The sequence below is a fragment of the Gavialis gangeticus genome, unplaced genomic scaffold (genome assembly GCF_001723915.1).
Source record: "Gavialis gangeticus isolate Ggan-Ray unplaced genomic scaffold, GavGan_comp1, whole genome shotgun sequence".
NCBI classification, from domain to species: domain Eukaryota; kingdom Metazoa; phylum Chordata; order Crocodylia; family Gavialidae; genus Gavialis; species Gavialis gangeticus.
The window spans coordinates 18,057,165-18,074,116 of NW_017729011.1; the positions used below are offsets into that span (position 1 = coordinate 18,057,165).

A 16,952-nucleotide genomic window follows, 5' to 3' on the forward strand; every position below is an offset into this window, starting at 1 on the left:
CATCAATGATGACTCCAAGATCCTTTTCTGCCTCTGTGCTGATGAGAAGGGAGTTCCCCAGCCTGTAGGTATGGTGCCGGTTGTTCCTCCCCAAGTGCAGCACCTTGCACTTGTCTGTGTTGAATCCCATCCTATTCTCATCCGCCCACCCCTGTAACCTGTCTAGGTCTGACTGCAGCCTATTCCTCCCTTCTAGTGTGCCCACATCCCCCCACATCTTAGTGTCATCAGCAAATTTGAACAGGTGCTTTTTACCCCCTCGTCCAAGTCACTGATGAAGATGTTGAACAGTGCGGGCCCAAGGACCGAGCCCTGGGGGACCCCACTGCCTACATCCCTCCAGGGTGAAAATGACCCGTCCACCACCACTCTCTGGGTGCGGCCCAACAGCCGGTTGGCGACACATCTGACTGTGGGTCAAAAAATTCCTGGACTCCTATTTTAATCTGATCTCTGGGCTATCTCCAGCCAAGAAGGATGTGAAGTGACATTAGAAGAGAGAGACTAACTGGACAGTTTTCAATTTCATCTTCCCCCATCTGCTTGGAGGGTGCAATTCCTCACCGATTTCCAGTGTCAGGGCCAAAATCCAGGAAGAGTCCTAACACTGCTGTGGGGCACATCCTGGGAGACTGCCCTGATTCCTGCTCTTTTTTGTCAGATGCCTGAGAGAAGATGCTTTTAGTGTTGCCAGGTGACCCAAGTGTGGGGTAAGATCAAGGTCACTCCAGAATCTCTCTAATCACCTCATTAGTAGGGTGGGGACAAAGGTGAGTTTGGGCAGCAGGGAGGGAAAGGAGAAAGTCAGAGAAGCCAGTAATTGCCTGGTGTCAGCTGAGAAACCTCCCCCTGCAGACACACACAGAGGTAGGAAGAAAAGGCCAACGTTAAAGCTGCGGGTGCACACCTGTAATTAAACTGCAGTCGCAGAGAACAGGGCACCAGGAGCCTCTGCAGAGAGGCAATAAAGGGAGCAAGGAAAACAGCCGAAAGTGGATTTGTTCTACCCTGGGCAGAGAGGAATGAGCCCAGGTATCACCAGGTTTCAAAAGAGGAAGAGCTCTGGGCTCCTCCTCAGGCTCCCACCCCTCTGGAGTGATTTTGTTCAAGCAATTCCTGCATCTCTCCAAACGCGGAGTTCAGTGGGCGTTCATGTGGGCAATCCCACCGGAGCAGCTGGCAGAGGGATGCCCACTGCTGAGGTCTCAGCTAAATCCCTGGTGTTGGAACGGGGACTCAGGGGGGCAGCCCCTCCGTACCTTGTGCTTTTTCATTCCAGGAATTGCTACAGAGCCTGCAGAACCAACAGATCAGGAAACACATGAAAAGCAGGGCAGGGGTGAGCCTGGAGAAGGAGACCAGGAAAAAAACCAGCAGCCTAGGGAGGACAAATGAGGCAACCGTCTTTTCTCCCCATAATTTTCTCCTGCTTTTAAATTATTCAGATTCTTCCCACCCCAATCCTAGAGTTGCTGTCCCCAGGGCATTCAGGGGATCAGGCTGGGCAGACTGCTCAGTAGGGGGTAGTGATGCTTTTGTCCCATCACAACCCCAAGTGAAACCCACTGCTGTCCCTGGACCAGTCTGACTCTTCAACATTTTGACTAACTGTTCTGAAGCCCTCACACCACTGCTCGGTGCAAGGAACACAACCCAAACTTTGAAACATTCAGGAGAACCTACCAAGCTGGATTTACCACTTTCACACCATCACGGCCATTTGATATCATCACCTGGACTCCACGGCCACTAATGGCAAAATGCCAAGAGAAAGGAAAATCAGGGAAACCTCTAACAAGAAATGAGATGTAACGTAGCTGAGAACAAGGAAGAACTGGCGCTGCTGTTTTTGCACCAACGGGATGTATGAACATTTTAGCATCTGCCAAGACCTCACAGGCAACTCTGGGGAAGAAATCACAGTGGAAGAATGGAGAGAAAAGCACCCAGCAACTATTCCACTTCTGTTTCATTTCTGCATATCTCCCACTCACTATTGAGAAGGACAAATGGGTGCATGGCTTTCATTCTGAAGACGTCATTGCTTTCACAGGTTATTCTCAACCCTGAAGTCATAGCCTCCAATTCGTGATAATGCAATGTAGAAACAACTGTGTAGAATCAAGAGGGAGAGATGACATGGGTGAATTCCCAAGACTTTCTACAGGAGGACTAAGAGGATGGGAGTCTAACAAGGAAAGTCTCTCCACCCCAATGTTTTCCATGAAAACTTGCTTACCACCATCCGCAAAGTTTTTCCCATTTCAAATGGAAGACAGAAAAGAGCTGCTGAACTGGGTAGAGGCTTTACTGTCCCCTTCTGGCTAAAGAATTGTTACAAAACAGAGCCCACAAGCACCGTCTATGCCAGGAAGTGTGAACATACAGCACACTAGACACTAATCTGCACATGGATGCTGTGATTACCTTTGCCTTTCTATGACTGCATGTGAATGAAATGATTATATCACTTGCGAGCCTGAGTTGGCTGATCTGTTGAAACCTTCATCTGTCCACTCTTCACCTACAGTAAGCAAAGCCAAAGTACAATAATTTACAGAGAATGAAACACATAATCAAATTACTGCAGTTCAACTTTCACTTATCACAGGACAGACCAGACAGACAAAACAGCTCCAGCAGATTCAGCTGAACCTTGTTTGTTCCCCCCTCCCCTTAACACCCATTTAACTGTTGTATCTGCCTACACCTAAGTGGAATTAAGCTACCGTGCACTTAGTGTGAGCTACGAGTGTCAGCATAGCGTTCACGTGAGAGGCAAGGATTTCTTCGGGTGATATCTTTTATTGGACAAATCATATTCTTAGATACCACCCAAGAAATCCTTGCCTCTCATATAATTTCTGGACCACCACAGCTACAGCATCACTGTTACACTCCTAGCACAGAATTCATGCAGAAGATCCAGCACTCTGTAAGTTTACACCTTAATTTACCAGGCACTCTTCTCCCCATGTAGATAAGCCCTAACTGCACAGAGCTGCCACTTGCTCCTTAGAGAAACCCACCACAGAGGAGCCCTCTGGATCCCCCTGACAACCTGCACAGTTATCTTTTGGTTTAGATCCTTTTGATTCACAAGGCTTTCCTGGGATGCACAGCATTTTGGGAAATGGCAGAGGGACTGAAGTCCAAGCACGGGTGCCTGGGGGCCTTGACTATGCTTCAAACAAGAGGCAATTTGGTTAGTCAGGACTCAGATGAATGGGTTCCTACTGGAAACCGAGCAGTGGATGGATAAAAGTTAAAATAAAAGAGACATGAGAACTTGAGATACAGGCAGGGAATAGAGCTTGGCAAGAGACTGCCAACTTCTTGCTTATCATTGATATTCTTATGTTCGTGTTAGCAAAGGTTTGAGTGTCAGCTTTACCATACATTTAGTGAGGGCTTATCTGAGTGATGTACAAAGAATAACGTGCCCTGATTGTTGGCTGAAGACCTCCTAGGTGCTACCACAATACAAGCAAGGTTACATGCTGTCTGTCTGCATACAGGAAGGTGATTCCCAAAGCATTTACAATCTAAGATTATAATTTAAGAAGCCAGGGGTGAGATGCAAAATGGTGCCCAAGTAATTCAGGAGATTAATGTGCCCAGATAAGACCTGTGCTCCTAAATCACAGAGATGCTTTTGAACTCTTCCCTCCCCACTTCAGATTTCTATTTGTCTTGCAATGCTGTGATCTCTGTGGCACACGCTTTGTACATTCTGCTTTGTTGTCACTGACTCCTGGAGTTGCGTGTTGTACAGCGACTCCAAAACTCCCTCTCTGGTTCTATACCTGTGCATCAAAGTGCTGCGTACCTGACACAGAAGGCTACTTCTGTCATGTTACATTTGAGATGATATGTAAAATATGCTTCTAGGTTTTTAGACTGTCCACCACTTGTCATTTGAAAGGCCCAAGCAATACTGACATAGAAAAGAGAACAAAAATATATCTGAAGCCTTGCTTCATTTTCAAGCTGTTGTGCTACATTTCACCTGGACTTTTGCCTCATTCAGGACAAAGTCCAACTTGGGTCCAAGCCTCCCCAAGTGTCAGAAGAATTCAAGGGCACGCATTTGGGAGGGCACTCCCACTTCTCAGTCATAATGGAAATCCGACAACTACAAACAACCCCTTAGATCAGGGGTGTCCAACCTTTTTGAATGTGGGGCCGAATCATGAACTTTTTATCACCCAGTGGGCCAGCGAGCCACATTCAAAGACCTCACAGGAAGCGGTATCACATCACCCCCCTGAAACAAAAGTACAGTGTTTACTTCTGTTTCCCGTCGCAGCATCTCGGGTCTCAGAAAACAGCTTGGAGGGCCGCATGGCGGCCCGCGGGCCGTACGTTGGACAAGCCTGCCTTAGATGATCCTTGTAGTCTCCAAATTGTGAGCATACTTGCTATCGGTGAGTTCCTTCCAACTTGGTCCATGCTGCCTGCTCTTTGTCCTTTGCTGCGTGAATCACTGGTGCAATACAGCAAGGCAAGTGCAAATGACGTTTTAACCAACTCACCTGGGAGGCAGTAACCCAAGGCATTTCCACAACCGCTCCAGCTGAAGAAATAGGAGCATTAGGAGCTGTGCGGCGCGGACCTAGAACGCGTGGTGTGTCTTTGGAGAAGAATGCAGCAGACTACATCATTTATCAGAAAACACTACTGTGTGGACTGTGCCATCAATCTGCCTGACAGCTCCTCCAACCGCTAGTCCCATCCCGTGGTTGAAATAGTGCCAGGCAACACGGCTGGGATGCCTCTGGGCCAAGGCTGTTTCAACACCTGCCTTCTCTACCTATCGCATTGGATGAGCCATCTGTAGCCAATGCAACCCATTTTTTGGGGGCAAGGAATTCATCAGCAATCATTGGCTCCTTACGACAAGTCAACAGATGGCTCATGCACGTTGGTATCAGCTGACACAACCGCTAGCTTAGTAAGATGAAGGAGATGCATCGACTCGTGTTCTGACACAGTCAACACACGGCAGCCTTCAAGCTGAGGGCCCAGCCAATACAGAGCACAACCTCAGCATCGTCTCGGTCGGTTGTACCGTAGCTACGCAGAAGAGAATGGACAGGTCCTTCACTTCTCAGCTCTTCCCTATGAAAAAGGGATGAAAATACCACAGCACTCCCACAGCGTCCATGCTTCTGTCTGCACACACTCCTGGCCTAGTGGGCAGAAGATGCTTCAAGCAGAAACGTTCATTTCTGTTGACAGGCACCTAACGGGCACTGAGATTTTCTGGCTCTGCTTATGAGCCTCATTAGTTCACCAGAAGACCAAGCAAAGGGTCTACATCCTGGCGGTGGCAGGAGATGATAGACATCCAAAGGGAAGCTCTTCAGCATGCCATGATCCGATGATCTTTACTGTGATAAAGCTTCCTTGGATCGCTGAATGCCAGGATGCTGGAAGCAGAGCTTGCCTGTCTCGCTTGAGATGCGTTCTGTAACTGTGTGCTTGTTTTCACAGACCAACTCCTCTCCTGGTAATTGTTTCTGGCGCCCTATGAATTTCTGAGCATGGTACCAGCCTCCCTCTTGAACTCTATATTCAGCCCAGTTTGTCCTTCTACAGAGACTCAAACAAACCAAGTGAATATTCCTAGTGGGAAGAACTCCAGATTTGCCTTTGACTAATTAAGTGATATTAAAAAAGCTGTAAATGTCACATAAAAATTGGCAGGCAAGCTGCTTCTAATGATGAGACAATTGCTTTGCAGGGAGATACAGCTGCAACCTTGCTATATAACCTCCCCCCCATTTTTTAAGAGGCATCTGTCTTTTCAAGATTGCCAGTGCCAAGGGAGAGTTCAAAGGATACAAAAAAAAAAAGTTACCACTGGATGCGTCCACTGGCTCCCCTTGCCCATTCCCTCCAATGATTTTAGGGTATTGGAAGTCAGGAGAATGCTGCAGAGTAATTGTTAAGAGCCTGTTCCTCTCTCCAGAAAGAGTTGGTACAACTGGCTGCTGAACAGTCTGTGCCAACATCCAGAACAACTGCATCACAACTTGGATGTTAAAACGTGAAGAGGGAGAGCAGAAGAAAGCCCAGCTGATTGTGGCTTCTCAGTGTAGGCATTTTCCTATGTGCCTAATTCTGAAATGGTTTTCATGTGACCATGGTATAAAGAATCTGATCATAGTCTGTACTCAAGACTTCCTCTCTGGTAGCACGGGGACAGATGTACCTTTGCTGAAGAACAGGCCCTGAAGTTCCTAGCATAGACAAGGGCCTGATCTACAGAGGCGCTGAACACGCTCTGCTTGCACTGAAGGCAACAGAGGCTGAAGGAACTGAGCACATCCTCAGACTGGCCCCTTATCATGGAAGAAGAGAGTCACAGATCTACTGGCCAAGTGGCTCTTCAGGCTGCCAGCGTGCTAGGCATCGTATGAGTCTGCACGGCTGATGACTACACTGGCACCTACCTAGAGACCACAGTCCCCATTTGCACAAGAGCCGAGTGTATTAAATTCTTCTTAGCATATTTATCCTCACATCACCCCTGTGGGGTGTTCTCTTTACTGTAGAGATGGGGAGCTCAGGCACTGAGACAGTGACTTGTCCAAGGTCACACTGGAAATCTGTAGCTAAGCAGGAAATGAAACTTGGGTCTCCTGAATTGCAAGACAATGCCTGGATCCATGAGGCTGCCCTTCCCCGTCTGTGTCCTACAACGAAGAGACACTGCCCCAGGCCACGGTGCTTTCTCCTCTCATCCCAGCAGCTCAATGTGTTTTAGAACCACATGTTAAGGCTGATTAAGGCGCCTGCGAGTCAGGCCTTGTGGATCGAGGGGCTGATCTGGTATGGCCTAGGGGTTCTTCATCCTCTTCTAGTTCCTTTAGCATGGCCTGACTTCCCTCAACAGACAATACCTGCATGTCAACCTTAACAGTTAAGTACAAGCAATATAACTGACACGGAAGCACACCGTTATACTTCTGTCGCTAACAAAATGGCTCCAGAGAAGCAGAGGATTCGAATCCCAGATTGAGAACCAGGTGGCAGCACACTGTCCCGTGTGCGCTATGCACACCCCCTCCTGGAGATCAAATAACCGAATGGAGAAGAAACAGCGTTCCAGCCCAGAGGAACACAAGAGCTGCCAAGGCGGATCAGACCCAGGGCCCATCTAGCTCGACACCCTGCCTCTGACAGCAGCCAACACCAGGACGCTTTGGGGAAGGTAAAACATGCCGCAGCAAGCAGCTGTCATGTACATCCACCCCCATCACAGTTTCCTCCTTGTCTACAATAGTCAGCTTTCATCTTAGATGGTGAAGCAGGATGATTTTCTGCTCCATTCCCAAACTCTTCCTTCTCCCTCCATCCCATTAATGATGACCATTCAGACTACTGGTGTTAGCCACACAAATGTCCCAATCCCTCTCTGAAGCTTTGTTAATTCTTTGGATTTAATGATATCCAGTCACCAGGAGTCCCATAAATCCCTGAAAGAAGAAAATAGCCAACACCTCTAGAATGCCCATATAAATGAAGCTCTGCACCTTTCAAGCCCTTGTTCAAGGGCACTTTGCTTCGGAGGATGGCAGTCTCACAACAATTGATATAGGGATCATCCCGTTTACGTGCACCCTTTCTGAGGAGCAGCAGGGAGAATGAGGCGGCATGCGTACTTGTAGCGGAAAGGGAAGGCTGGGGTGTTTCAGTATGTAACACAAAACACACACCTGGCTGCCCAGTCATCAGCTTTTGGCTTCCTCAGCAAGACTCTCTACAAGGGTAGGGGGGTAATGAGGGAGGTTTGAAGAAAAAAAAAAAAAGTTTTCTTTGTCCTCTTTAAAAGGATGTGTGATGACCCTTTCACCTGTGTTTTACTCCTCTCTTTCTTTCTTTTGACTGGGGCTGCTTGTTCTTTCTCCTCTGTGCAGGTGGTGAGAGATGGTGCTTTAGTTTGCAGAGCAATTAAAGAAAAAGGAAAGTATCTCATGTTTGGACCCAACGTATAATTACCACGCGACAAACAATGCTCGTAGTGGAAGCACAGTGATAAATGCTGTTAAAAGGAATTGTTTAGTGACTCTGCTGCTATTATTTCAGACTGGATTTCAGAGGTGAGGCAATAGCTTTTATTAGACTAATGCGAGAGGGGTCAGACAAGCTTTTGAGCACCAAGGGCCCTTCATCAGGTTCATTATCTAAAGCTTCCATTCAACAATTAAAAAAAAAAAATTGTGCTGTTAAAAAAAAAAAAATAGGCCAAGTTCTCCTCTTTACTGTGTCAGTATAAATCCAGAATAAGCCTGTGGAAAGTAACAGTATTATCCTGAATTAATGCTGATGTATGATGAATTTAAGCCTATTTTCATTATTCCTCCCCGCCCAGCCTTTAACTAAAATTCAAATATATTCTCTCTCCTCCTCCCTTACAAAGTTACTAAGGACGCAAGCTTCCACACGCAAGAACAATTGTTGCTCAGTGCAACGCTGACAGTTTTGCAGGGTCTTTACTTTCCAGATGCTCCAATTTTGAAATCTGGAGTCTGAGCCGTGACTGACCTGTGTAAAGTTGTCCGCTCTCCCTGACCTGCAATTATACGATCCATGTGCAAATGAGCTTTAAAGTCACTCTGATGCCATTTGTTCCAACACCTTTCCCCGCAGCTCCCTGCACAAACTACCTACTGTATCTCGAGCCTGTCTGTGCTACATACAATGGGACGCAGGGCTGGAGGAGGAGGAGGAGGAATGCTGTCTAAAAAAGGCACATAACAACAGAAAAAGTAGCTGGAACGGAGTAGCGACATCACGGGAACAGAGAGAAGCATTGTCACAGGCCGAGTAATCCTGTGACACGCTGCTGTCAGTCATTGCTTGGCTCCCTGCTGGGCCAGCAAGACATCAAAGCCCGCCCCATACCATCTTACATGCTCTTTATCGGCTAATCAGGCTATTCTTCCTGAAATAAAGCCCTGTTAAATCCCCGGCTCACAGGGGCATTCCCGTCCTGTTGCCCATCTGCTGGTGAGGGTCAGCTGAAGCAGGAGGCAGAGTACTGGCCTATCCCTGGTGGCTTCTCAAAGCAAGGACAATGCTGTCTCCAACTTTTTTTTTAAACCCCTTCCTCTGCTGCTGCCTTTTTTTCTTTCCCGGGCGCTGTGCAGGAGCTGGAGATGTCACAGGCCTACGACCGGTCTGTGGATTAACGCGGTAATTGAACAGCCCACACTTGCTAACAGCATTTGCAGCAACAATTATAAGAAAAAGTCCGAATGGACTGAAACGAGAGAGAAAAAGGCTTGCTTTCTCTTTAAATTAAAGGAGCAATGTTAATGGCAACTGCCTATTGCGAAGGAGTTGTGTTGTGCATACCGAGCAGGAGAGAGGCTCCCCGTCTTCCTTGTTTCAAAACTGAGGGGTCCTGTTTTTTTGTGCGAGCAAAGTGCTTGGGGTCTCCCTTTCATGCCAAGTCAAAGACAGCCTCATGGGCCTTGGGTCCCCTAAACACTGAGCTCAGAATGGCTTCAGTTGGTCATATGAGAACTGAAGCTTCCCCAATTTAGCTCCTGTCTACACCCAAAAGTTGTATTGCCCTAACTACGCTGATACAATCTCAGTGGTAGCAGCAGTGAGCCTCCTCATAGCACGACCAAGAGGGAAACTGTGAAAGATGATGAACAATAGGAACTGCAGTGTACAGCACTGCTCTGGACCTTGCTCAATAATAACTGGTCCACATTACTAACCACAAGAACCTCTTACCCCTGAGCATGGCCAAGTCTGCTACAGTTATTTAAAGCCCTCTCACACTTCTCTGAAGCAGGGCAGTGTCTTCATCACTGTCCTCATTTTACCACCTGACATGGAGAAACTTAGGCCAAAATTTTCAGATCTGGTGGCTCAGCTGGTGTTAATGGGGATAGGACTAGAGACTCCCAGTGACACTGCACACTTATGCCACTAGCTGTTTGGCTCTGGGTGCCGGACATAGCGCACGTAAATCCATTTGTAAGGCACTTAGGTAGCCCGACTGCCAGCTGACCGAATTCACTGGGCCCCGTGGGTATCCAGTGCTGCTGAGAATCAGTCAGTTGTCAAGATGCCTAAGGGCATGTCTACCCTACCTCTGTGCCATGCCAGGATCACTGCAGCAAGGCATGGCCCCTTCAACTTGCTCCTTCCCAGCATATGCCAATGCCTGATGATGAGACAGAAAAGATATCTTATAGCAGTGCTGAAAGTACACCCAGGACTATTCTCAGGCTCTCTGTCTTCGACGTGTGTCTTGGCACACATTCTGCACTGGCCTAATGCAGGTGCATTTCTTAGGAGGCGAGCACTGAGATGGCATAGATATGTCCTGACTTTTGCCACAACCTTGAAGCCCAAGTCCTGCAGCAGCAGAGCAGTGAACAGAACTTGAAAGTCCCAAATCCCAACCTACTGGTTTGAAGATAATGACGACAATGACATGTTCTTTGCCTTAACGACTCAGGGCCCAGGCCCTGTCATGCTGGGTGCTGTACATACATGTAAGAAATGGGCAGCTATCAAAGAGCTTGCAATTTAAGTTGAGATAGGAGGTAGACAGAAAAGATGGGAGGAGCACTAGGTAGCAGCGAGACAGGTGGGATAAGCATTAGACAGAGGATGCCAGATGCCTTCCGTTCTATAGGCATCATGGCACAAAAAGGTTTCAACGTGAGAGTTAAAGGCTGCTGTATTTTGTTTTTCTTTACAGGGATGAGGAGTTCCATGCATAAAGACCACGCCTGCTTGCTGGAAAACCTGCAAAGAAGCAATCCTCGGTGTTGTGGGCAGAATGGCAGCAGAAGTCTATAGCACAGCAGAAGGGCTATAGAAGTAAGCCAGGCAGAGACAGGCCATGAAGGACCCTATAGAGTGAAGTCAAGTCTCTTGTGCTTGATGCTACTATGGAAAAAGAGGTTGAAAAGATGAGCCAGGAAGATACTTTCTGCAGCAGTCATACTGACTAGATTTGAGGGGGAAGAAGATTGTATTTGCCCAGGCCAGAGAGGCAGGGGATGCAGCAGCAGAGCACCGAGGTCAACAAATGCTAACATGACCATGCAAGGCATGGATAAGACGGTCACTTCTCAAACTCTAAGCAGCAGAGGCGTCTGCCTCCCTCCTCTCCCCTTGGTGCCTGTGCTCTTCTAGAGGACATGGCATACCAAAACCCAGCAGCCTGATGAAACAATGGGAATGGACTACATTCAAGTAGGTCAGGGGAGACACTGCAGGACACTACTTCTGAGCTTGTGGAAAAGCCCCGGGCTCAACTCCCGAATGCCAGGAGGATTCACTTGAGAAGGGGTAATCTGGAATACTGCGCTTGCACTGTACGAAAAGGGACATGCAAAGCAGAGCGACTGCTCCACACAACCTGGTGACCTGGGAATGCCTTCCAAGGAGTGCTTCAAATGGATCCTATTCTCTCCCACATGCAGTCAGGAGTGCGGGGCCATGTCCTAGAGGAGGCGACGCTGAAGGCAGAACAGTCGTGTGAGCCTGACATGGGCAGACACGAGACAGCAGCTCCTCAGCACAGGTTGGTTTTGAGCTGGGACAGATGTAGCTCTTGGGGTCTCAATTCCATGCAAGCGAGCGCACTGGGGGGAACAATAAAGGGCTGGGCCCTGGAGTTCAGCTTGTCAGCAGGTGGCCGAAGGCCAGGGTGCCGCCTATTCACTGAGAGACCCCAGCAGTGCTACTGGGTTACCTAATGGCCTCCTTAAGTCCTCAAAGCTGTCTCTGAAAACTGGTAACAGGAAATGATTTTTCTAGGAGCCACTCACTGGAAATGAGATTTGGATGATAAATCAGAAACCCAGCCCCCAGCCTAGATGGCTGTTACTAAAGCACAAGTAAATGAAGCAAGATCCAAATGCCAGCCCTCTCGACTCAACACAGCTTTCACTCCCCCACCCCTAAGCTTTCAACCCCGACCTTGAGCTGGGTGTTATCCTGGTGTTCTCCCCGTTTTCAGATCCCTCAGCAGAAAACACACAATGCAACACTCAGTGCATGACCCTCGCTTTGCAGAGAGAAGCCTTCCTACCTTTGTGGCTTGAGTTTAGTTTTCTTCTTGGAGCTGGCAGCCACAGAGGTATTGAGGTTCTGGGGAGCGTCTCTCAGGCCAAAGGTCTTGGCAACATGGCCCAGGTGGAGGGCTTTGATGTGGAAGATGTGCTTTAGGCTCTTGGGGTAGGTGGTATATGCACGAAGGAAGGACTGCAGGGCTGGGAAGAGACAGAACGAGAGAAAGAGAGCATCATGTTATTTTTGTTGCACTTTGCATTTGGAGCATTCAGCTGTTCTGGGTGCAAGGATGTTGTCTGGGCATGCGGGACATCCTTTCATCAGCGGCTGCTGGGAGTGTTCAGCACATTAAGGACATGGGAAGGGTGTGACTGGAGTGATCCAAGAGGAAAAAGGCTGGGGAGAGGGGTCAGGAGCTGGTTTTATGCAACTTTGCTTCTCCCAAATGCGGTCCCTTTTTGTCAGGTGAGGTGGGGCTCTTAGCGCTGCTCATGACTTGTGGTGTTGACTTCAGCAGCTAGCAGACCAGACAGGGAAAGAAAGGGAGGTGAGAAGGATGAAGAGAGTATGTACAGGGGTCAGGTGCGTGGGGGAGGGAGGAAGAGTCCTTTGATATCATAATCCCAGGAGCCCATGAATTTTTCACCAGTTTTCAGCTAGTCCCTTGTAAGTATCTGAAAGACAGGTGGGTTTCTGGTCTCGCCACCATGCTGAGAACAGAGCTCGCCTTTTCAAAAGGGGAAAAATAATAGCCTGTATATTTCCTCCATCTCTTTACCCCTGTAAGTGCCTTCCTTAGAGGAGAACGCGCTCATGGCAACACTGCAGCTGCTCCTGCACCTATCCCACAATGCCAGCTGCAAGCATCAGGCTGCAGTCATTTCCTCTTTGCTTTGGGGAAAAAAGGAGGAATATTAGGAAGAAAATTCTTCCACTATCACTCAAATGCGCTCCCTAAAACCTTCCTGCTACTGCTCTGCTCACAACATTTCCCATTCCCACCTCCCACTCTGACCAGTGCCTGCACCTCCCTCTTGTATCCCTGACAGCAGCAAGCTCTACACTCTAACCTCCCCTGCCCTTGCTTGTTGAGCCACTGGACCAGCAAGTTTGCCCACAGCTTAAGTCTAATCGCTCAGCAGCAGCAGGAGATTGGAGTTTATGAACAGTAATAAAAATGTCATTTTACCAGATCAGCTCCTGGAAGGACCCTGGGAATCCATCAAAGCTCTGTTTACTGAGTAAAGTGAACTCCTTTTCCCAATCGATGAGAAGACAATAAGGCAAGTCCTTTGCACCCCTCTCTTACTTCTGTGCTGCGAGTCTTTTGGGGACGTCCAAACGAGGGACCAGTGTTTTCCAAGATAATGCGTAGCGCTGCCCAGGCCCCATCCTGCTGGAGAAGGTGCCTACACTAACCATGACCCAGCTAAAATGTTCATAAAATTGCAACGCTTTGTTCTTGCTCCATAAACTTACTGTGACAAAGGACAGGATTGTTCTAAGCAGGTATCGTTCTTGGGAAAAGAGAGCTGTGCCCGTTCTGCATTTGGCCCACTGGCTATTTCACTCCCATAAAGCTATCGAGTCCTCTTTCACAGCACAGCAACAGCCTGGATCCCAAGCATCCTGCTCTTACAAGGGCTCAGCGCACTTCCAACAGTTCTGCAGGGGTAAGAGGCTGCCAGTATCCCAGGGGAACAGAAATGTTGGTGGCTAGCTGGTATCATGTCTTTCATGGGGCCTTTTCCAGAGGCCGGACCCAATAATACTGACAACCCAAAACCTCTAAAAACCAGGACCCCTCCCCTCTACCCCAAAATCATGAGATGGGCTTAAATAGAAACAGTCAACACGGGCTAGATGTTCAGCTATCATAACCTGCCGGAGGTCTGAAAACATCCTCCTGGGAGAGGTGAATGGACACACTTGGGTGTGGGTTATCTTTGCCTTCTGGCTTTTTAACCTTGAAGGAGGCACTGAAGATATGCTTCCCAGCTTTACTCTGCTGTCACAAAGACCAGAAATTGAAAGCTGGTTTTCAGTGGGCTCTGAGAATCTCTTCTAATCCCAGGGCTCCAGGAGCTGGGGCTTTAAGAAGAAAAGACTGAATATCATGAGAGCTGGCAGCACTGCTAGCAAGGCAGCACCTCAAAAGGTGTGGAACAGCGTTCCCTCTACGCTATGTGGCGTGTGCAGCTGTGCCTGGCAGCATGGCATGAGCACGCCTGCGTACGCCAGCAGCTTAGAGGCAACGCCAGTGTGAAAGAAAAGGCCTGGGGGAGATTCTGCTCCTCGTCAGCCCAGGGAAAGCTTAAGGTAATTTGATTTTGGCAGAGGCCAGGTTTGCACCTGTGTAGAATTTGGCCCATCCTTCTCAACACTTGTGTCTTTCTTTTCCTCCTGGCGTGGAAGCTGGAGAGGAAATGAAGCATGTGTGACAAATATTAGTCCCGCTGTTTAATGGAGGACTAGGAGATACTCAAATGCGAGAGAGAAGGGAGGTATCAAAGCAAAGACGGAGAAGAACAGCAGCGCCCAGCTCTGGATGCTAAACCCTGAGCCTGGCCTTAACTGACCTGCTATGCAGGTGGAGAAAGCTTCAGTGGGACTTGCAGTCCCACCCACTCCTGCTGCCCGACAAGAGCCGCTTGCCAGCTGTGGGGTGGGGGCGAGCACAAATAGGAAGACAATAGTGAAGCATCTTATACAGGCTCCCTATCAATGACCTTTCATTTCTCCCGACACACGAGGAGACGGGGGTAAGGGTGCAACGCTCCATCATTGGCTGCAAGATGGAAATCTTGAAGGGGAAAAGCAATGCTCTCATCCTCCTCTGTAATCACAAAGGTGTTGGCCAGTAAACGCAATCTGTCCAGCATTTCTTGTGGTTGCCTCAATCTAAAATTGGAGTCTGGAGAGGCCCCAGCCACCTTCGAATCCCACAGGAGCAGAGGGTGCTGAGCATCTCCCCAGATGAGGGCCAGTGCCCAAATGATCACTTCCTGAGATACTTATTCCTCCTCCCTGCCAGTGGCTGATTGATCTATCGTTTGAACCGCAACATCTTCACCAAGGTGTTTTTCAGCTTCAAGAAGACAGGGCCAAGGGAGGATGTGAGGGGTGGGTGGGCAGGGAGCCATGCTCCGCTTGCAAGCAGCCTGCCATCAAGCACTGGTTATTAACATTGACTAGGTCAGAGAATGCAAAGAAGGGAAACAATTGCATCCCTGGCACTGTTTCCAATTGATTGTCTGCCATGAAGGCAAGAGCCAGCTGCCATGTTAATTATTCATGATTCTTGGCTGGGAAGGGGAGGAAGAAGGGAGTTTAGAGAAGCCAGTCAGCGGTGGAAAAATTTGCATATGCATATAGCAGAATAAGAAGGGCGGGCAGGGAGGTATAGCCCTTGGACAAGGCAAAGAGCGGATGCATCATGTTTAAACGTTTCATGACTCTCTGCTTGCATTTCCTCACAACGGTCATTAAGAGTTCACAGCTTCTAGGCTCCGTGATCAGAATGTGCACGTGCGCACACACGAGTCACAGCGCGTGCACACAGACATGGGCAGGGGTCTGTACACAACCAAGCCCGTTTAGTGGCTTCCTTTTGTCATGGCGTATTTCCAATAGCGTGGTCTAGAGGACGAGCATGGCAGCAGGAGCCATGACACCTGAATTCTGTATTCCCCTCCCCTCTGCTGCCTGATGAGTGACTTTGTCCAGGCCACAAAACTGCTCTGAGCCTCAGTTTCCCCACCTGTATCCTGGGAACAACAGTATCTCCCTACCACATGGAACTGCCAGTAAGTTCAGCAGCGTAAGCCTGAGGATTTGACCAGTGAGTGTGAACTATCTAACGTCTCAAGGCTTTTGTATGCGCTGAGCCCCTTAGAAACTGTGTTTCAAAACCACAGCATCAAACATGCAGTGCACAGCAACACACAATGGCAAGGCTCAGGTATTATGCTTTGCAAGTCTCTGGCACCTTCCATCTTTGGAGCTCCAAGCACTTTGTAATCACTGATAAATTAAGCCTTGTAGCCCTGCTGCGAGGAAGACAAGAATTAAGGGAGAAAATGAGGCAAAGAGAAGTTAAAAGATGCATCTCACATCACCCACCAGGCTGGCTGCAGAGGCAGCAACAGAACCTCACGGTCCTGGCTTCCAGTCCTTTGCTCTAACCACTTTTACTGACATGCCAATAGAAATGCGCCGACAGGGTGAGAGTAGGCTGACAGACTATCACACAAGCCCCTTCATTCACTATGGAACGATCCAAATAGTAGGGGATTTAGGAAATAGCATCCCTCTCTTGGGAACAGATCCAGCCACTTGTCTGGAACCGAACACAACACTTGAAACCCGAATACCTGATACACTGGGAGCAACCTTCGCTCCCCCAGTTCATGCCGTTACGGTGTGATACTCCCTAGTCCCTTCTTTTTTGTTGTTATTCCTTAAACCTGAATGACCTTGTCATACAGACGATACCATCCATTAGAGAAATGCTTAACCTTTTGTTTATAATTGCACACTGTATTATTTATAGCATAATGAGCACGTGCCATCTTTTAAGAAGGGTGAGTCAAATTGAGAGTCAAGCTCATCATATGGAGTGAGCCTATAAAGAACCCTGTTCTTTCCAAAACCAGTGAGAGGGTCTAAAGCAGTGGTCTCCAAAGTGGGGTGCGCAAGACGATCCATTGGGGTGCAGGAAGAAAATATTAGAACTTCTATTTATATTTATTTTTTATCTCATCCTTTTTTAATTTCTATTTTTTTGTATATTTTATCATTTACATAATGTCTTAGTACAGTAGTACATGTATATAATTTATAAATAAATAGACATATATTGGGGGGTGTGCTCAAAATTTTTTTACTGATAGGGG

At 48.2% G+C, this 16,952-nt stretch overlaps 1 protein-coding gene across 1 annotated transcript in view; it reads right to left on the bottom strand.

The window, feature by feature from the left end:
* DDX31 (DEAD-box helicase 31) overlaps nt 1–16,952 on the bottom strand; it is a 72,033-nt gene that overhangs the window by 10,312 nt on the left and 44,769 nt on the right. Inside the window, exon 19 of the mRNA XM_019510302.1 lies at nt 12,077–12,257. Within this exon, the coding sequence (XP_019365847.1) occupies nt 12,077–12,257 (181 nt within the window). The remainder of the gene's footprint in view (nt 1–12,076; nt 12,258–16,952) is intronic.